Source organism: Anabrus simplex, chromosome 14, assembly GCF_040414725.1.
Source record: "Anabrus simplex isolate iqAnaSimp1 chromosome 14, ASM4041472v1, whole genome shotgun sequence".
NCBI lineage: Eukaryota > Metazoa > Arthropoda > Insecta > Orthoptera > Tettigoniidae > Anabrus > Anabrus simplex.
Genome location: NC_090278.1, coordinates 64,837,664 through 64,860,793, shown reverse-complemented (window position 1 = coordinate 64,860,793; position 23,130 = coordinate 64,837,664). Strand labels below are relative to the sequence as shown.

Below are 23,130 nucleotides of genomic sequence, written 5' to 3'. Positions count from 1 at the left end.
AGGAACTTGCATTAATTTATTCAAATAGCAGAAGGCTAAGGTGGATGTCGGAGCACTGGTGAGGACTAAAGTGAGTAGCGGAATGCTATACTCGGGGCTCGACGTGGCTGCGGGGATCAGGATAATGAGGCAATCTTCAGGGGTGAAACCTCACGGCCAGCAATTTGTCCACCTGTTCAAAACGCGTTTTTAAGAGGAATGCCTCCGTGTCTGACTTGCGGTGTGTTCTCGTCGTCGAACATTGGGGTAGTCCTGGAGAGGCTTGGAACGAAGCTCCTTATATATCGCTGGCTGAAGTCATCGATGAGCGTGCCAGGCGTCGTGAAGACACCTTGTAGCTGCTAGAAACTTCATTGCTGCGGCGGGTTGCGGAGCTTGTAGGCGCAGAGCTTGCGATGCGGAAGACGCACACAACAATTTCCACTTCTATTATAACATCCAAATTTCAAAGTGTCATTATTTAAGAAGCCTTTCTCATGGTCAGTCGAGATTTCTTCTGAGGACGCAGAGCCAGTTTTCTGCGAAATGTTAAGAATTTCACCTTATTTTCTTGATGCGGCATAAGCCCAAAAGCCTATACAGCATCATGTCTTTAAGTACGGGCCGTGAGAGCATTAATGGCAAGAATATTTGAATGTTTGACACTTTTTTTTTCTTTTCTTGCCAAAAATTTTTTTCTAAGTTCCCTTAAGTGTATTAGGTTCCAGTTTTCTGAGTACTTATGGTGATTATTTTGTCGCCAGGTTAGAAGCTCTGGTGGAAAGAGAGTGGTTACAGGCTGGACATCCATTCCCTATCCGCCACGCTCGCTCTTGTTACGCACCCACAGGTGGTATCTCCGGTCGTGGCAAGTCTCAAGCTCCCACATTCTTGCTATTCCTGGACTGTGTCAACCAGATTCACCAACAGTTCCCCTGCAGCTTCGAGTTCAGCATACACCTGCTGATCCTCCTGTTTGAACATTCCTACAGTTCTCAGTTTGGTGAGTATCCATACCAGAAACTCTCTTTAGGTTACCAGTAGCTGTTGTAGTTAACTGATTAGTTGTACAATTAAAGAGACTGGTGTAAGAATCAGACAGCTTCAAATTCCAGAAGTTTACAGGAGGCACTGAAACAATAAAATTACTAAATTTTGAAAAGGTAATATTAAGTCACATAGAATAGCTGGAACAATAGCAGCATATATATTAGAGTGGATATTATAGATTTTATTTTAGTTTACTCAGGCAGCCCTGAAGATGGTTTTCCGAATTTTCCCATTTGAACACCAGGCAATTGCTGGGGCTGTACCTTAATTAAGGTCACGGCTGCTTCCTTCACATCGTCGCCATATGACCTATCTGTGTTGTTGTGACGTAAAACAGATTGAAAATGTTTACTCAGGGTGGCCATATGTCCCATTTTCACCAGGACAGCCATGTAATTTTATGTCGTCCCACCCCGGCGGTTTTCCACTTTGTCCTGTTTACAAACGTTACTAAATAAACCAGTGTGAAAATTTCAACTGTTCATTTTAAATCTAATTGCAGCACACGATAGACATTTCACGTACAGTAAATAACTCTAACGGCTATACCTAGTACAGCCTAGATCTTTTTTTTTTTTCCATGATACGAGGGCAGATCAGAAAATAAGTTGCACTTCCCAGTTATGGCCATTTATTACACCACCTGTACAATAGCAACACGACTGTAACGACATACACTGTAAGTCACTTTTCCACGTAGTTTCCAAGAGACTCCAAACATTTCTGCGAATGCACAACCAACTTGTCGATGCCGGATGCATAGAAATTTCCTCTAGCGTTCTGCAACCACTTGGAGACAGCGGCCTTCACCTCCTCATCGTCTGGAAAAGTCGACCACCGAGCTCCGTTTTGAGCTTACCGAACAGATGAGTCACATGGCTAGGTCGGGACTGTAGGGTGGATGTTGCGAGACCTCCCACTTGAAACGCTGCAGCAGTTCTCTCGTTTGGCGGGCCTTGTGAGGTGTTACGTTATCATGCAACAAAATCATACCGGCGCTCAATTTCCCACGGCGCTTCTCTTTAATCGCTTTACGCAACCGGTGCAACATTTGACAATACAACGCCGCGTTGTTCGTCATTCCTTTCGGCATGAATTCCACGTGCAGCAAACCCTCCATGTCAAAGAACACTGTCGCCATAACCTTACCGGCTGAAGGTTGAACCTTGGCCTTCTTTCGTTGTGGTGATGAGGGGTGCACCCATTCCATTGATGTTCGCTTCGTTTCGGGGGTGAAGTTATGGACCCACGTTTCGTCGCCTATGACGATTCGCCTCATAAACCCGTTGCCGTCTGAGGCATAGCGTTGCAAAAATGCCAGGGAGGATTGGAAATGTTGTCCCTTGTGCTCATTGGTGAGAAGACGTAGGACCCATCTTTGACACAGCTTACGATATCCAAGGTCCTCGTGAACAATGGCAAACACACTGCCATGCGACATGTTCAGCTGCGTCGCGATTTCTCTCAGTTTAATGCGCCGGTTCTGTCTAATGATTGCATTCACACTGTTGACCTTTGCACGGGTCCTGGACGTTGCGGGCCTGGCTTCGCGATGGTTGTCCATGATATCCGTGCGTCCGGCTTCGAATTGCTGACACCACTTGACGATACCTTGCCGGGAAATGGCCCGCTCCCCATACACAGCACTAATTTCACGATGAATGTCTGTGCAATTCTTCCTTTTGGGCCATAGGAATCGGATTGTCAGACACACCTCATATTTGGAGTGAACGTCCAGTTGATGCTCCATTGCATTTGGCCGCTATTCACACAGTACTAGACGAGACACCACAGCGACCTGCCTAACAGACGTGTGGGCAGTGTCTGTCCCTTTCTCCGCTGTGCCCAAGTTTGTGATTCTCAGCGCGCTGCTGCGGCGCGTTAGTGCAACTAACCTTTTGATCCACCTACGTAGCTTACAATTCAAAAAACAAAATAAATTTACTGGAAAGTGGAGCTGTCTCCACAGTTATGCAGTAATACTCCTAGCAATATATTAAACCAATGAAGTTCTTTCCCAACTGTGTTCATTGGCTGGGAGGATTTATTAATTTATCCAATCAACTGTGCAATCATATTAAGAAAATTAAGTTTAACCTAAGGGTTTAGCTCGCCATGAACTCAGGTTACAAATTGTAATCTAGACGGGACACACAAGGAACAAGACACAATCTGTCATTAATAAACATAACTTATAATATCCGGCTAAAAATTAGATCATTCCAGAACTCTGTAAAAGCGTCTGGCAGATTTAATAATCAAAATGTAATGCTCTACCCAAAACTCAATAAATGACAACTGAGGTTAAATTTTCCAAAAAAAATTTTATTAATAATTCAGGAATTTTTATTAATACAATAAAGGGGTGTGAAACTCCGCCATTGTCCGGTCCCAAGTCCGGAATGAGAAAGGAGGAGGGTTTGCTGGTCTGGCACCCAGCTGTAAAATTGCCAACGCCGAGTGTTGGGCGGCGGGAAATAACCTGACTCCCTAAGGGGGCCAACGGCTTCGGGCGAATGAGCCCCTTTGGGTGGGGTGATGGTCCCCACAGTGGAGGAAATGCCACTGGAATCCATTATGCAGCGTCTGTTCTCCAGGTTAGGGGCGGCTGCACAAGGCGTCTGTACTCCAGAGGAGCGGCCTCATTATCACCTCACTGGATCACATCCAGAGTTGTAATTCGGGACCTAGTCCCACACAGGTGACACCTTGACAGTCAACCATGGAAGGTCTTTTAAGGAATACTCCACCGGCTGAACCAAGAGTTCAGAGAAGGCAGCATTCGGATACGGTGGGCTGCCACCTGAAAGATACTGTGAAGTCGGAGGCACGGAAATACCCCAGTACTACATACACGAATGAGACAAAATCAAGAATCAAACCAAAGCAGATAACATACTTCTCTACACACAACATAAACTCACTCATGCAAACCGGTAAACTAAAAGTGATCACCGACATAATGGACCAACACAAAATTCTTATCATGGGATTACAGGAAATTAGAAACACTGACCAGGATGCCTTGGAATCTCAAGGGTACAGACTTTATAAAGGTATACCCGGGAAGAGAGTGATGAAGAATGTCCCACAATTTGGAACAGGATTTTTGGTCAGCCTTAAAATAATAAACTCAGTTCAAGAATTCAGATCACAGTCTCCACGACTCTCAACGCTCACCTTAAAGGCATCTAATAAAATCTATACTATAATAAATGCCCATGCTTCCACTAATGATAAAAACAACTCCTCAAAAGACCAGGAGGAAACAGGAGAATTTTGGGACCTATTGGACCAGACCATAGATAACATCCCCAAACACCATATAAAATTATTAATAGGCGACTTCAACGCTCAACTAGGCAGAGAAAGAAAATACCGTGACATCATCGGAAAATGGCCAGCACACAAGAAAACAAATAAAAATGGAGAGAGACTAGTTGACCTGTGTAGAAACCATAATTTAATCTCAAAATCTACATGTTTTAAGAGGAAACCTCAAAAACTCAAAACATGGAAACACCCTGACTACACTAAAGGAGAATGGCAACTGGACCACGTCTGCATGGACAAATACCACCACAAAGAGATCTATAACGTCAAAGTCCTCCGAGGAATAGACACAGGTTCAGATCACTACGTAGTTAAAATTAAAATTAAACTCACTCCCCAGAGGAGACAACAAAAGCAAGCCCTTAAAACTAAAAGAAAAATAGATCCTACCCAGCTAATCAACAACAAAAATTACCAGAAAGCAACTGAAAAAATAAAAATCACAGACAAACTTGAAGACTTAGTACACAACCTTAAACAAATTGCAGAAGACTTAGCTCCAATTAAACCACGTAAAAAACACCAATGGTGGAACAGTGAATGTGATGAAACAGTGGAGAAAAGACATCAGGCATGGCTATTACATCAGTCCCAAAAGACAGAAATATCCTATCAAAAGCTAGTAAAACAGAGAAAAGAAACTACCCAAGTCTTAAGAAGAATAAAAAGACAACATCATAAGGACACCCTGCAGTTAATTGAAGAACAGTTCAGTAAAACTAAATCAAGGGACTACTACAAAACCTTCAGAAAGCAGCTCCAAAAATATGAACCCCCGACCCTACTGATGAAGGATGAAGATGGTAAGCTGGCCCATAACAATAAAGACAATGCAGAAATTCTGGCTAAACATTTCAACAAGCTTTTAAATTGTGAGGAACCTACAGAACTCCTTCATTTGGACACCAACACCCCGATAAAAACATCACCAGAAAACATCAATCCCCCCACAATAAAGGAAGTCTACCAAGCTCTGAATAAATTAAAAAACTACAAAGCGCCAGGAGAAGATCAGACCTTTGCGGAAATCTGGAAATATGCAGGAACCTCAGCAAAAGTTGCCCTCCATCAACAACTTGTCTCTATCTGGATTAAAAAAGAACTACCAGAACACTGGACAACAGCCCTCATTCATCCTCTGCACAAAAAAGGGGACAAAACCGACCCTAATAACTACAGGGGAATCTCTCTCCTAGACATAACATACAAAATATTTTCAATAATCATCCTTAATAGGATAAGTTTACAACTTGAGAAAGAACTAGGAGAATATCAAGGAGGTTTCAGACCCTGGAGGAGCTGTCCTGATCAGATCATGAGTCTTAAGTTGATAATGGACTATAACAGGAGAAGAAACAGAGATATGGTGATAACATTTGTAGATTTCAAGAAAGCTTATGATTGCATCCATAGAGAATCTCTGTTTAAAATTTTAAGACACCTTGGACTACACCCCAAATTAATAAACATGATAAAATTGACTCTCACCAATACCAAGTCAAAAGTGAAGTTTAGGGGGGAAACATCAGAGACATTTGAAATTAAAACTGGACTACGGCAGGGAGATGGGCTCTCACCACTATTATTTAACTGTGCTCTAGAAATGGTAATGAGGGAATGGTTTAGAAAATCTCCCCCCAAAATAAAGATTGGCCGAAAAATCAAAACAAATTGCCTGGGTTTTGCTGACGATTTAGCATTACTAGCAGTGGACATAAAAGAAGCAAAAACCCAGATATCAGAACTTCAAAACATTGCAAATAAAATTGGCCTCAAAATATCATTTGAAAAAACAGAAATTATGCCCCAAAAACCAACACAGCTAAAAGAAGTCACCATAAATGGTAATAAAATCAAAATAGTAACTCAGTTTAAATATCTTGGAGAAGTAATAACACATAACTTAAATGAAAAAATCTCAATCCAAGTAAGAACAAATAGATTAGCTAAAGCACAAAAATTAACATGGGATATCTACAAAAAGAAATGTCTATCAATAAATACAAAAATAAAACACTACAACACAGTTATAAAACCGGAAGCTACATATGCAGCAGAAACACTCTTTTACCTGAATAAACAATCAAAGACTGACAGACTTCAGAAAATTGAAAGGAGGATTGGAAGAACCTGTATCAACAAAAAATATCAGAAAGATGGACAGTGGCGGTTAATACCTAACAAAGTCGTGTACAAAGAGCTAGAACCCATTACAGATACTATGCGTAAGAGGAGACTGGGATTCTTTGGACATATCATGAGGATGCAGGACTCGAGACTTCTGAAACAACTAGTACAACACAATCTCGTCTCAAAAAATACAACAACAGGATGTAAATGGATCAGAGAAGTAAGAGAGGATCTGAAGGAAATAGGCCTTACAACAGAAGACACCAAAAATAAGATAAAATTGAATACAAAACTCAAGAATACAAACCTCCGCTTTACCCTTACACAAAACAAACCAACAACACGCACATTTTCAACTGAGGAAAGGGCACGAAGATCGGAGCGTCTGAAGAAGTACTGGGAGGACCGCAAAGCCCGAACAATCCCTTCAAAGAGACCTGAACGACGGACTGACTAAAGTGATCCTATGTGGTCATAAAAGAAGAAGAAGAAGAAAGGGGTGTGAGTAAGTCATGTTAATTAATGTAAATTAACTTAAAATGCTTCTCCAAGTGTGAAAGTAGAAAGAACCCACAGGTTGATATGTCATTTCAAAGTTTGTGAAATTTGCAGGTACTGAGAAAAATTATTAAATTTACAAAGGGGAAAACTAATATACATAGAAGCTGGTCCTTGTATCCACATACGATAGTTAACCTGAAAATGAACAGAATATAGCTTTCGGTTACATAGGGACTTTTTGTATTCAAACGAATATCCGAGGGTAGTAGGCCTACTTAACCTTGCATAGGTAAATGGATCCATGGATAGGGAGAAGTAATCAGGTAATTTAAAGAACATTATGAGGATAACTTCATAGAACTTTCAGAGATTGGTAATAATGGAGAATTTTTCTTAATGGTGCATTGTAAATGTTAAATGACATGATTATTCACCACACTCAGTATAATTCATCCCCCCAAAAAGGAAAGGAAAAGAAAGAAAAAATATAAAAAAAGGAACATTCGATGACATTAGATGAAACATTAATAAGTCAGCAGCAAGGTTAAAGATAAACCAGATTAAAGAAGAAAATTCAAACTCAGACGACATCAGTGGTAAAAGACGGGGGGGCGAGGATAATTACATTAATCAAAATTAATTCTACTACCAAATCATGAATGCAACGCATGTATTTTAAGGTTCAAATCCACTTAAGGTGACTCTATTATGGTCACCTGACAAGAAGTCGCATGGATGGGGGGTGAAAGGTGCAAGGGATAAGCATGGCTGTCGCACATGTGTCTATCTCAAGTCTTAAGGCCTGACAATAAACATTGGTTCCGTTCACGGTGACTCTTACGAATTCAGGTTGTATCGTGGAGTTTCAAAGTAGCAGTGCAATTGTGCTTTAGTTACACATTTCCTATACCTAATAAGTACTGTATAATGAACATTTTGATGAGGAATATGCAGGAGCTTGTATTATCTGTCACGACTGATGTTTGTAGCTAAGAGTCTAATATCTGTTACTCGTGCCGTACCTGCTAGCTGCCGTGACTTCTCATCAGACCCAGATAGTAAAAACGAGTCCAAACATGTTTGGTTAATGTAAAAATGACATCTTTATAGATGAAGTTATACTATAATATATTGAATAGGAGGATTGATTAAACATTTATAATTAATACCACATAGGGTGGAAATCCAGTGAAGCCCACATGAAGTAATTACAATAAAAACCACTGAAGGTAAATGGAGGGAACTAGGGAATAAGTTGGAAAGGAGGTTGAATTAAGCAGAAGATACTTTGATTGAGTACAACATCTTTCCACCACATCATTTTGTAGTAGTACACCTGATATCCGAAGGTCTCGATGTTGATCAACTTTCATGAAATATTCATTCTTGGATGTATCAAACACGAACACCACTGATGCGGCAAAACAAACATGCTGTGAAGTAGATCTCAAAGATACGAGCTAGAAGCAACTGTCAGTCGGCAGTTTGAAGACAGTTTGAAGAGACTCAGTAGTCCCAAGAACCGGCAAGAACTAGCGCAAGAATTCAGATATAATTAAGATGTGAACTATCACTGAGTTAACACATAATAAAAAGTCTTCATAAGAATAAGTTTCATATTAATCTGTATTGAAATACAAATTACATACCGCGGGCTTTACATGTAGGGGTGAGTCTCATATCAACACAGCCATATTTCCCATTTTTCAACCCACATAGCTAATTTTATGGTATCATTTTTTTCAGACAAATTTATGGATTTGATCGGAATTGGAAAACAAACCTCACTCAATTTTGAACTTTTTCTAACATGTCAAGTTGTCCCTAATGGAAAAAGCCACATGGTTTCTTTCTACTCTAAATGAGCAACAGTCAAATTCCATAAGTTATGTTATCACGATGCAAAAAAAATTTCATCCATGTGAATCTGTACTCAGTTATTGCAAACCACAAGCCTAAGAAAGTGGAACTTCACCTTCAGAATTGTGATGTAATTTGAATTTGATGATGTATAACAACTAAGGCTGTCAACTTTAATTTTGTTGTACAACCTTATTTTAACATTCATATGTTTCTATATCACACCTTGTCAATTTTGTATAATTTTTGGCTGAAGATGATCGCATGGGAAGATCAAAGCTAGTCCCAATTTAATGTAGTTCTTATATTAACCCTTAATTTGTGAGGTGTGGACACACAGACCGTGGAAAACTTTTCAAGTTTTATTTTATCCCCTTTTGTCTTTAACTCCCGTCTTTTCTTTCGTCTACCTTCCTAGCGTGTGAACTTGCGTTACTACACAGCTCTGTGTTGCTGTAGCTGTTGACATGTGCAGTTGATTGCGTAGTAAAATTTTTGAGTGGTATCACAGACCGCACCTCAGTGGTTACGTTTCACATTGTTCATGCATGCGTGTGGGGGGGGACCTTCTCGATTAACTCGCATAGGAGTTTGTGGATTTGAAAGCGTGAAAGCACTGTACCATCATTGGTTGAGGAGGATATAAGTGACACTGAAATTGACTCTGAAGATTTCTTTATTACAAAGAGTGAAAATATTTCGGAAAGTGATAAGTCGCATCAGTGATGGTGCAGAAGGGGGAGAAGAAGAAAATGAGGCTGCGAATAGCAAGGATAATATTCATTTTAGAGCATACTACAGAAGAAACATATATGTAAATGGTCGAGTGAGCATTTGTGAAAAGGAGCAGGACACAAAAGTATAAGAAGTTTGTGGCGTAAAATGTTACACGTGCTTTACATGCTGTGATTTTTAACAAAATGATGTAAGTTACTTTGTTTAACTCGTCTTACTCTGTCAGTCACATGTATTTGTTCCTAAATATTAGTTGTATAATGATATTTTATAAAGGATCCTTAATCAGAAATTAAAACTGATTATCACAGGAAAGATTCTGCCATTCTCTATCAGGAGTTATGGTAAGGGTAATAGATGTACGCTTTGATGTTATGAAATATTTGCATTTTTAACCCATATTAGATGAATGTAAGAACCAATGCAAGCAATTATAAGTTAGTCGTTTGATTAGGTGTGGCTATGTGTAACTAAGATACATCAGCATTCACTGAGACCTCACCTCACAAGTTGAGGGTTAATAAAGTATTGAATAGGTGGAACCATTTTTAGCTTATTGCTTTTTTAATTTTTTCTAATAAAGGTAATCGATACAAATTTCAAAAATTCATTAAACAACCAAAGTAGAGATATAAGGAAGTGGTAACAACACTAACTTAATGTGGTTACGACTGGAAGGAATTGAGTCTTCTCATTCCTGTCCTTAATACTGTCCTTAATACCAGCCCAGCTAAATCCTGTTATTTACACCAAGTGTTTATTCTTTGATCACTAGAAATGCTGATATATTTTCAATGTGACCGATAATTATATTTACTAACTTTTATTTATTTTTAGATTAATTATTTCTGGCTTATACCACTGGTGAAGAGTTTATTATTTCGCACTTCATTCTCACACTAGCCTCTTGTCATTACAGGTACATTCCTGGGCACATGTGAAGCAGACCGTGTGCGACTGAAGTTAGCAGATCGTACAGTCAGCCTGTGGTCGTATCTGAACCGACCGGACGTACTGCAGTCATTCCTCAACCCCATGTATGATCCTAATAACCGGGTCATATGGCCATCTGTTGCACCCATGAGCCTGGTAAGATATTTTGTGACAAATAATTCAAGTTCTCCCAATGTTTGACTCCTTGGCTGAATGGTCAGCATTGAGGCCTTTGGTACAGAGAGTCCTGGGTTCAATTCCCAACCTGGTTGGAGATTTTAATCGTGTTTGATTAATTCTTCTGGTTATTACAAGTAATGAACTTCATTCCGGTTCCGTATTGACTTCAAATATCTAAGGTGAAATTCTAAAAGAATTTAATTATATAAAGTCCACCTGTTCAATACACTTCTGCCATTAAGTAAATGGTCTCTTTAAAAAGTTACATAGTTGTTTAAAAGAACTACCTAGGGCATGTTTCGACCTAGCCTAGAGATCATCAGCTAAAATCTCATAAAGAAGGAAGATATATAACAAAAACAGTGTTACATAAAAATTCTGAGATAAAATACAATCAACAAATGCAATGGGCAGTGATACAAAACACATCAAGAGAGTTAAAAATGTGAAGTACCTCGGAGAGTGGATATTGGAGGACCTAAGTGAAACGATGGCTCTTGAACAAAGGAGAATCAAATTAGACCAGGCCTACCATGCCTGCAGAAAACTGTATGCCTCAAAGAATGTAAAACTGAGACACTAGAATGCAATAGTCAGACCATCAGTCTTCTACGCACCAGAATGCCTATCCCTAACTAAAAAGACCCCACTGAGAGCCCTGGACGTGCAAGAACGGAAATTCCTGAGAAGAATAACAGGGCCAAGGATCCTACCAGATGGAAGGGGATGGTACAAACCCAACAATGAGCTCTACCAGCATCAAGAAAACCTCATAGATGCCATCAGGAGAAAACGTCTGACTTTCTATGGACACCTACACAGAATGGATCCTAATAGATTATCCCCTAAGATCTTCAAGGTTGCTAACAAAGGCAAAGCTACTGGATTCCCCTGGACCAAACAAGTGGACAAAGATCTTGCAGAGCTTAATATTAATCAAGCCGCCATTACTGACAGAAATGCATACCGTTTAATGGTCAAAACTAAACCTTTCCTAACATCCCTTACATCAGCTAGCCACAAAGGAGCCGGGAATTGGTCAGAGGAGTGCAGGAAAGAATTCAGCGAGAAAATGAAGGGATACTGGGCCAACAGGAAGGCTCAAGAGGCCACTAAGAACACAATCCAGTATGCTAAAAGGGGCAGACGACGACAAAAACACAGCTAGAACACAAGCACCGTGGTCCGCAGATGGCTTAAACGCAAAGAAAAAAAATGCAATGGGAGTTTATGTTTCGAGAGAGAGAGAGAGAGAGAGAGATTTATTAAAGAAATAAATCATCTGTCCTCCAATGAGGGTGACCATTTGGATCCAGAATACAGTTTCAATTTCAATGGAGTTTTAAAATATCAAAACATAAAAAATTAATCGTTAATGCTGTTATCATCTTTTTTCCAGGGTTAGTGGGGGAGGAATGTTCTCAGGTAGTGATGGAAATGAATGACTTGCAGAGAATCTCTCGCTATCTGTATTACTGTTTTTTCTAACTCGCAGAATGGAAAATTCAAATTTTGAAGGAAACTCTATGTCGGATTAGGGAAGGTGCCTCTTGCTAAGAATAGCAGGCCTCTGACAATCCACTGATCGATAGGTATTTTGTACTTGAATGACAGGTAAGGCAAGCACGGAACATAAATAGCTTGCCTTTCTAGGTCCACATTCCGAGCCTGATTTAGGTCTCTTTCAAAGCGAATAGTGGGATCTAAGACCATTGCTTTAATGTCCTTTCTCTTGATGGCTATGATGTCAGCCCTCCGATTAGCGTCATCGGTAGAGACGCAGTGAACCTCCTCGTGCACCTCCCGTCCATGCTGTCTCAAGCCTTGAGCAATCGACATTCTTACATGATGGTGGCGATGGTTGTGCATTAGCTCAGTGCTCCAGCAGAATCCCAATACATGTCCAAGGGTTTCTGTCTCGTTGCAGCCATTTTGGCGGCAGCGGGTTGTGTTGAATGACCTACCAGGAACTGACCTGACTGCGGTGTGGTTGCACGACTCTTCACTGCGTTTATGTATTCAGAAGAGGACAGAGGTGATTTATGAGTCATCCAGGAGTTTGCTTTCGGGCAGTTTGAATATAACACTACTCCCTTTCCTTTATGTTGTAGCTGGCACCACCATTGAAAGGATCGATTTCTCATAATTTCATGTTTTCTTCCATCAATCTTCGAAGGAAGACTTTCTTTTTGTATGTCAAGTCTGTGGAGTGCCATATCTTGTTCTTCGGGTAACTTCCTTACGTATGGTAGATGAACGTCCTGAACATGGAGTAAGCGATTACAAATATTGCAATGCTGTATACTGCCTTCTCATTCTGCACAGATTATTCCCATCCCTGTGACCTTTCTGGCACTATACAGCATCGAATTTGGAGTATCATCTGGCAGCATCAGTATTTTTTTACAGAACTTGTCCAGATCTTTAAGAAAAGTGTTTGATAGTTGTGTCAGAGGGGCACATTGTAGAGGATAGATCAAACCCGGCCAGACTGTTGGCTCTGTAAATGATGTCGCTGATGATTGATCAAGCCTGGTGTTCCGTGATTTCCCATTTTCACACCAGGCAAATGCTAGGGCTGTACCTTAATTGAGGCCATGGCTGCTTCCCTCCCACTCCTAGCCCTTCCCTGTCCCATCGTTGCCATAAGACCTATCTGTGTCAGTGTGATGTAAAGCAGCTAGCAAAAAAAAAAAAAAAAAAAAAAAAGGTGGGTGGAGGACGCGGTTGGATCTGACGTAGTTTCCGCTTTTCGTGGGTTTCAATTTCTTGTCTGCGACTTGCCTGCTCAAACAGTGAGACACCTTCTGCAGTACCTTTGCGCCAGAGAACACGGTTTTGTGCAGTTGTTGCCCAGGTGTTAGCATTTATGTTGGTGCTATTCGTAGTCTTCTTAAGCTGGTCTTTATAACATTTCAGGCTGGGCTGAGTGGTTCAGACGGTTGAGGCGCTGGCCTTCTGACCCCAACTTGGCAGGTTCGATCCTGGCTCAGTCCGGTGATATTTGAAGGTGCTCAAATATGTCAGCCTCGTGTTGGTAGATTTACTGGCACGTAAAAGAACTCCTGCGGGACAAAATTCCGGCACCTCGGCGTCTCCGAAAACAGTAAAAGTAGTTAGTGGGACGTAAAGCTAGTAGCATTAATTATAACGTTTCAGAGGAGCATGTTAAGGCCTCTTGCCATGCCCAATCTCACCATAGAGATTTTGGAGTATGGTTATTGAATCTTGTATTACACAGTTAGTGATATTGGAAGTCATGTCCAGTTGAGTCCAAGATAATCCCACAAGAGGTTTAGGAATTGTTCCCCACGCTCTGACCATGGATCCGTGGACGGAGATGTCTCCAAATTCCTTCCTCCTCTACTGGTCCATAGACGCATCTCAATATCTTTCTTTCCCAGACATGTATCATTATAATATCCATTTCTGACATGGACATATTTCACTTCCACACATAATTTTTGGCTTTATTTTTGTCATATATTTTAATTTTGAATGTTTTGCTCACTGCTCTTCATTATAGTCTGAGCTATAGTAAACAAATGTCTTATACAAATTTCTGTTTCCTTTGTCCTACAGACTCTGTGGTCGGAGCTCTATCTCCGCTGGGTAGTAGATCAGACCCCACAGCAGGAAGCTTGGCGGACCATCACCGAACTGCGCGAGCATGACAAGGAGCTGCGCCTGAAAGCCACGAGGCTCCGTCGTCAGCTGGCCGACCTGGAGAAGGAGGCGATAGAGGCCGGCATCCTCACCCCTTCCATGCTACCCCAACCCCAAGAAGTCCTCCCGCCCCCAGTGTCCGCAGAGGTTGCCTGAGAGGTACGGTGCGCCGGTGCTTGCTGCCTGCGATGGTATAAACAGGAACTGCCCGAGAAATGTCTGAGCATCGGCATGGTTCCTGTACCAAATATCTCGAGGTAATAAGGAAAATTACAGTGGGCCGGCGCAGCAACTTGTAAACAGAACCAAAGTTAGCTCAGTTAGACTGTCAGATCATACATAAATATTTATTTATTTATTGATTCCTAGAATTTCATAGTCTGAGGTATTCTATGTGAATAAAAATCGTTGGAAACGATCAAACAAATGTGGCTCTGTCAAGCAAGAGACGTCACAGATTTTTAATTCCTTTTGTGTTGCAGATTCATATATAAGCATGGTATTCTATGTGCAGTGTGTCACCATAATTTTCTGAAGCTTCACTTGTTTCACTTTCATTACGATGAAAGTCATACTTTTTACCAATACAACCGGTAATAGAAACTGTACTTTATGTCCTTTTGGTGCCACTTCCTACAGGGTCACTTTGACATACAGTGTGTCCCAGGAGAAAAGCGCTGTATTTATTTAAACATACACTACCAACAGAGACATGTTCCTTCTACAAGTGATTTTATACAACATAATGTACATTATAAATAACAGAAATATCCTATCAAAAGCTAGTAAAACAGAGAAAAGAAACTACCCAAGTCTTAAGAAGAATAAAAAGACAACATCATAAGGACACCCTGCAGTTAATTGAAGAACAATTCAATAAAACTCAATCAAGGGACTACTACAAAACCTTCAGAAAGCAGTTCCAAAAATATGAACCCCCGACCCTACTGATGAAGGATGAAGATGGTAAGCTGGCCCATAACAATAAAGACAAAGCAGAAATTCTGACTAAACATTTCAACAAGCTTTTAAATTGTGAGGAACCTACAGAACTCCTTCATTTGGACACCAACACCCCGATAAAAACATCACCAGAGAACATCAATCCCCCCCCACAATAAAGGAAGTCTACCAAGCTCTGAATAAATTAAAAAACTACAAAGCGCCAGGAGAAGATCAGACCTTTGCAGAAATCTGGATTAAAGAAGAACTAACAGAACACTGGACAACAGCCCTCATTCATCCACTGCACAAAAAAGGAGATAAAACCGACCCTAATAACTACAGGGGAATCTCGCTCCTAGACATAACATACAAAATATTTTCAATAATCATCCTTAATAGGATAAGTTTACCACTTGAGAAAGAGCTAGGAGAATATCAAGGAGGTTTCAGACCCTGGAGGAGCTGTCCTGATCAGATCATGAGTCTTAAATTGATAATGGACTATAACAGGAAAAGAAACAGAGATATGGTGATGACATTTGTAGATTTCAAGAAAGCTTATGATTGCATCCATAGAGAATCTCTGTTTAAAATTTTAAGACACCTTGGACTACACCCCAAATTAATAAACATGATAAAATTGACTCTCACCAACACCAAATCAAAAGTGAAGTTTAGGGATAAAACATCAGAGACATTTGAAATTAAAACTGGGCTACGGCAGGGAGATGGGCTCTCACCACTATTATTTAACTGTGCTCTAGAAATGGTAATGAGGGAATGGTTTAGGAAATGTCCCCCCAAAATAAAGATTGGCCGAAAAATCAAAACAAATTGCCTGGGTTTTGCTGATGATTTAGCATTACTAGCAGTGGACATGAAAGAAGCAAAAACCCAGATATCGGAACTTCAAAACATTGCAAATAAAATTGGCCTCAAAATATCATTTGAGAAAACAGAAATTATGCCGCAAAAACCAACACAACTAAAAGAAGTCGCCATAAATGGTAATAAAATCAAAATAGTAACTCAATTTAAATATCTTGGAGAGAAGTAATAACACATAACCTAAATGAAAAATCTCAATCCAAATAAGAACAAATAGATTAGCTAAAGCACAAAAGTTAACATGGGATATCTACAAAAAGAAATGTCTATCAATAAATACAAAAATAAAACACTACAACACAGTTATAAAACCAGAAGCTACATATGCAGCAGAAACACTCTTTTACCTGAATAAACAATCAAAGACTGACAGACTTCAGAAAATTGAAAGGAGGATTGGAAGAACGTGCATCAACAAAAAATACCAGAAAGATGGACAGTGGCGGTTAATACCTAACAAAGTCGTGAACAAAGAGCTATAACCCATTACAGATACTATGCGTAAGAGGAGACTGGGATTCTTTGGACATATCATGAGGATGCAGGATTCAAGACTTCTGAAACAACTAGTACAACACAATCTCGTCTCAAAAAATACCACAACAGGATGTAAATGGATCAGAGAAGTAAGAGAGGATCTGAAGGAAATAGGCCTTACAACAGAAGACACCACAAATAAGTTAAAATTGAATACAAAACTCAAGAATACAAACCTCCGCTTTACCCTTACACAAAACAAACCAACAACACGCACATTTTCAACTGAGGAAAGGGCACGAAGATCGGAGCGTCTGAAGAAGTACTGGGAGGACCGCAAAGCCCGAACAATCCCTTCAAAGAGACCTGAACGACGGACTGACTAAAGTGATCCTATGTGATCATAAAAGAAGAAGAAGAAATAATAGAATTTGTGAATAAATAACAAAGAAAGTAGTATTTATAAAAATTGAAAAAATAAGAGAAAGAAAAACAAATTTGATAAATAATTAGTAGCATTTCCTGTACCAGAAGTTCTGCCGTTGTTATATATAAAATTAATGGATTAAGTATTAAAGCCCGCACATTTGTCCCTCCCCCCCCTCCCTCCTATTTCTTTTACCAGATTATTCAGATCACAAAATGGATTAATGCTATAGAAAGGCGCGGAGAAAAAAAAAGAGAAAATCTGCAGAGAATTACAATTTTCTTTCTAAGGTGAAATACATACCTTGGCCATTTCAGTCTCTTCACTATTGTAACATTTTATATACTGTAATAATATAATAATGCAAAACTAAAGTACAGAAAATTAACAACTAGTGTTTAATAATTGTTCTATTATACTTTCACTACCCATATTAAAACATTTAAACCTCCAACTTGATTGCATTAGCAATAATATACTAGCGCAGAACTCGAAAACAAAAATCAACACAAAGCATTGGGAACTGAAACAACGCTTTGGTCAGGTTTAGCAAGCATGAGGCAAATGTACTTGAGAGTGTATGCGCGCATGTACAATTCCAGGGAGTAAAGCTGACGAGTCGTTAGAAACAGAACCAGCGCCTTAGCGGCGTGGCAGACAGTTTCGAACGGTGCTGAGAGTAACTACATACACTCAGTACACTTGGCCTCGTGCTTGCTAAACCTGACCAAGGCGTTGTTTCAGTTTCCAACGCTTTGTGTTGATTTTTTTTTGCATTCAAGATGAAATTTTCTAAAATTTCATCTTAATTGGATGTAATATTGAGTATTGAATAGGAGAATAATCAACACAACTTCTTACAATTTGTAAGAAAACTCGTGATATGTGTAAATACAACTTAATTTTAAGTTGCCTCTTCAGGGACAAAATAGCTTTCTGCCTAAAATCCAAAGTCTACTCCTGATGCATAACAGCCCTGATACGAAAATTGCTCCCGGATAGTCGCCAGCCTTCTGCAAGAAGGTGGCTCAAGAAGATGAAGGAAAAGAGAACTAAGTACCAAGATAGCCAAATAAAGGAAACACATCAGTAATGAATAATACTAAAAATAAATTCAGGAAGTGACCCAGTAAAACCAAGGGGACATAAGTGATGGTTTCTTTTTTAGTCCAGTTATAATGAGATATAGTTTATGATGACTACTGCAAAAGTGTAAAGAAAACTATATAAAAACATTACAGAATTATTAAATATAATTTGTATACGAGGAATCTTAATTCTCATTAAAAAGATCTTTTGCCCAGAACTTCCTTGTACCGTATAAATCAATGAGTCTGTTAAAATATTGAACTCTAAATGTTGTTGCATTTAATTTATGTGTGTTTTAGTGACTAAATATTTACAGAACACCTAGGATTCCCCAGCATTGCATCGTTGTAGTCTGGGAAATGTAATTGTTCTTCTGATACGTTGTTATGCCACAGTGTTCGTCATTCGCTCATACATGTGATTAGTGTTAAGTTTGTATAGTTTTTATTCCATTTTGAACATTACCAAAATTAAACCGTAGCAGCAAGAAGGACCTGTAGTTCACATAGCTTTAAAAAGAAGAATACCTCATGCACGCATGTTGTAGTCAAGAAGATTGTACTGCCAGTTATCATACCCCAGAAGTCTCAGTGGTCTTTATGCTTGGTATCTGTTCGATTTGTATTTCCAGATCATGACGTTTCATGAACCTTAGACACTGAAAAGGTGGGTTTCGCAACCTAATTGTGGTTTAAGACGTTGTGGGGAGGAGGGGCTTCCAAAGCATTTGGGCCACAGACCTCGTCTATATTACATTACTTGCCTCATTTGAATTTGGATGAAATTTCAATTCAAGATGTTGGTTTCTATCCTTGATTTTAGCTGTCCTGTACCCCTTCATAATAGCCTGTTATCATTGGACCACATTTTTCCTACACCCAGAAGAAGAAGAAGAAGAAGAAGAAGAAGAATATTGTATTTACTCGCATATACCTTGCACTGTCTTCCTGAAACTCTTCTTCATCATCATCATCATCATCACCATCATCCTACAGTTGTAGGGTCCACTTGTGGATCAAGCCGCACCATTTCCTGCGATTGAAAACGTCTTTGCGCTGTAGGTGAAGTGCTGTAATATTATTAATACAATCCTGTCTGTCGTAAGAGGCGACTAAAAGGGGCCTCAGCGTCTCTGGCGAACACGAGGCCCTTAGCTGAGTCCTGGTATTGCTTCCACTTACTTGTGTCAGGCTCCTCGCTTTCACCTATCCTATCCGACCTCCCTTGGTCAACTCTTGTTCTTTTCCGACCCTGACGGTATTACATATGGAGGCCTACAGAGTCTCTTATTTTTCATGCCCTTTGAGGCCCTTGTCTTTCTTTAACTGATACCTTTATTTTTCGAAGTGTCAGATCCTTTCCATTTTTTCTCTCTGATTAGTGTTAATAGAGGATGGTTGCCTAGGTGTACTTTCTCTTAAAACAAAAATCACCACCACCACCATCCCAGCAAGATAGCTCCCACTATGGATCAGTACTAGAGAATCAGCCTCCGGATCTGAAGATGGCGGGTTGAAACCCGGCAGAGGTATTAAGAATTTTTGAGGGGAGAAAAATATCCATTCAACACTCCACATAGTGTAATATCAGCGTGTAAAAGATCTCCAGTGACACATTTAGTGTTTGCCCAACAATATTAATTAAAACTCGGCCGTAGATAACCCATCAGAGAGATCCAATCCAGTTTTCTTTCCCTTATGGTATAGCAAAATGAAACATCAAAATTGAAATGCAGGCACCCTAAATGTGTTGGATTAAATTGCTTCCAAACAGTAGCTGAGGTATTATTATTCAAATCAGGCGAGACTCCTTGACTTTGTGCATATTCTTGCTGTAACAAGAAGTATTCTTATCGCAATTTATATTGACACCTGCAGGCCAACCTAAGCAAGATATACGAGGTATAATTTTTCTCCCTTAATTCCATAACAAAACTTAAGTTGTGTGATATATGCAACGGCAAAATATACACAAGTAAATAACGTTAGTTGCTTTGTAGCCTGTGGATGAACAAATTGGTTCTCTTCAAAAACAAAACCTTATGATTCGGTTCTCTGTTACATTGTGAAACTTTTTTTTTTTAGCAGGAACAGTCGAACTTCTTTTCCAACTTCACTGTACTCTGAATCGGAGAACAACAATATTACTGTTCCTGAATGAGATGAAATTCAGTGTGGCCTGGGATTTGTAATATAAAAGATATATTTTCAATTGAAATTCTAATGTATGTTGAGGCTCTTTGATTACTGGTATTTTTAATAATCAGATTAATAAAAACAAACTATTTCTCTAAAACTAATTCCCACTTTACAGACCACAACAACAGCAAAGGAACATTTGACTGAGTTTTTGGAAAAAATTGGTCAAAAACACAATAAAGTATTTGCTTTTTGTCGAGAGAACCACGTAACTGAAGCCGCTAAGAAAAGCAGGAAGATAAGACTTAGAAAACAGGAGCATTTTAATACTTCAGGTAAGGAACAGACATTTATTGCAACAGATAAAAATGAATATTTCTCAAAACTGCATTCATTTTTATATATTCAAAATGTTGTCCATGAATCAGTTTTTTTGTCTAAATTCAAATCGTTGAGGCGCTGGCCTTCTGACCCCAACTTGGCAGGTTCGATCCTGGCTCAGTCTGATGGTATTTGAAGGTGCTCAGATACGTCAGCCTCATGTCTGTAGATTTACTGGCACCAAAAAAGAACTGCTGCTGGACTAAATTCCGGCACTTAGGCGTCTCCGAAAAAAAGCATAAAGCAATTAACATTATTAAAATACCCGTATAAAATTTCAGGTATAATTGTTTTTAAATTTTAATGCTATTTGTTCAGGGCGTCGACCTAGATCTTTTGCCCGTACTTGCACCATGTGATACGAACCTGTGTGTAATTGGAATGGAGGAAGTGTAGAGTGTTGAATGTGAGGAAAGGAACATTAAGGACGACACAAACACCCAGTCCCCAGACCAGGGGATATTAATCATTTACAACTAAAAACCCCTGACCCAGCCGGGAATCGAACCCGAGGCCGCCGGGTGACAGGCAGACGCGTTGCCCCCTACACCGCGGGGCCGGACAGGTATCATTATGCTAAGACAATTACTTTTCATCCTGCAAAAAATATTTACAAAATTAAGATAAAATTTAAAATTATTACAGCTTAATATTTGAAGTTGTCTGATACAAATTTGTTGAACGTGGTCTTGGATTAGTAATATTAAAGGTAATTTTCAATTGAAATTCTAATGAATGTATTAAGGTTTTTAGTTACATGGTATTTTAAATAATCAGATTAATAAAAATAAACTGTATCTCTAAAACAAAATGTCCATTTGAAATTTAAATAATATGCAAGTTTTAAAATTCAGTGAGATATTCCTCCTTGTGGTCCTCTGATATGAAGGATAGATTTCTCTGTTTATAAAACCAAGAGCAGCTGCTATCATAAACAAATGAATTACTATACAAATAAGATGAAATTAAAGAGCTTAAAAAAATCCATTGTTCTAGCCTCTCAGGCAAGCAACTAAAAATGGCATGCCTTTCCTTAATCATCGTTATCCAGTCGATTAGATTAGCAGTTTGCCTTTTTCTATCAGTATGAGCACTAATGTGAGTCAATGCACAGTTTCACTTGAGCCCTTATAACTACATTCAATGTGGACGTTTTAAAAAAATCATAAAAGTGCTGAGGGTATTGAACAAAGGAACGCATTACAGAAAGTATTTTGTAAATAGGTTCATTTGGCTAGGATTTGAATAAAAAAGAAAACAAGTAAAGAAACAAGCAATTTTACGCTGTTTATCCATAACTGCATTTAGGCCGGAGGTGATTTTCGAAATATGATTTTTTTTAAATTTGATAGAGCTATCCATGACACAATTTGAAACCCTTCCGAGCCCTGTAGCCCTTCAACTTTTGGCCCAATTGAGGAAGTAGCTTAATTTTACATTTTTTGTAGTATGGGGGACTCCTACTTTATCTGCTGAGAAATTATTTTCAACATTTAAGGGTGAAGTGAAATGAATTGAACAGAGTTGAAAGTACAAGGGTTGCTTCGATTGTAGTTTATTACTGGTACCAACAGTAAACTGGAAAAAGAACTCTTATTGCATCCCTTGTTAGCCCACACACGAGTTCATATTTGAAGTTCTAATAAGTCTAGTTCTTTTCAATTCTATGCATATTTTGTGAAAACTACTACTCTTTCTGGTGCTTAAATATTTATTGTTATATTGTTGTGTGATACGTGGATCATACACTCCTGTAAAGAATATGCTTAGGTAAATGTTGACTAAATTAATGTACCATACTTTTAAGTAAATAAATGTTTTATTTGTCCAAATTTTGTGGTGTTTGTAACTATCAACCCCCTCCCACTTACCAATAACATTAACCCCATTAAAGCCCAGCATCCTGCGAGGCCCATCCAGAAAGTTCCAGTGGACTATAAAAGAAAACAAAAACATTATTTCTGTGGATTCAGAAGTACATTATCTCTTTCTCATACATACAAGATCTCTCATATAAATTACGACCATTGAAGCGGCAATTTTTTTTAGTCTCCGACCACGAAGCTACTACGCTGGCATAGCAGGGGGAGAGGTGATACTCCCATGTGGTGCGTCCCAGGTGGAGGATAGGAGGGTCCTAACTGGCTTGCCAGCATACTTGAGGGAAATAAAATACCTCACGTGGACCAAACACAACCCCCTGCGGGTGGGGGATGCAGACAAAGAATACATCAACGGTATCTCCTGCCTGTCGTAAGAGGCAACTAAAAGGAGCAACCAAGGAATGATTGTATTAGAACCATGAAACTACTTGTGATTAGTACCACCATGCGGGAAACACCATGGGTCGCTTTTACTTGTGCGTAGTACCACTATGTTAGGTATCAAATACTCGTAGGTTTGTGATTAGTAGCAACA

The 23,130-nt window shown here is 39.3% G+C and overlaps 1 protein-coding gene across 1 annotated transcript in view; it reads left to right on the top strand.

Annotated features, from left to right (window-relative positions):
- LOC136885570 (myotubularin-related protein 9) overlaps positions 1-22,537 on the top strand; it is a 121,152-nt gene extending 98,615 nt beyond the window's left edge. The window contains exons 10-12 of the mRNA XM_067158218.2: positions 744-982; positions 10,508-10,677; positions 14,284-22,537. Coding sequence (XP_067014319.1) covers positions 744-982; positions 10,508-10,677; positions 14,284-14,523 — 649 coding nt within the window. The 3' untranslated portion in view covers positions 14,524-22,537. The remainder of the gene's footprint in view (positions 1-743; positions 983-10,507; positions 10,678-14,283) is intronic.
- Positions 22,538-23,130: the final 593 nt, after the last annotated feature.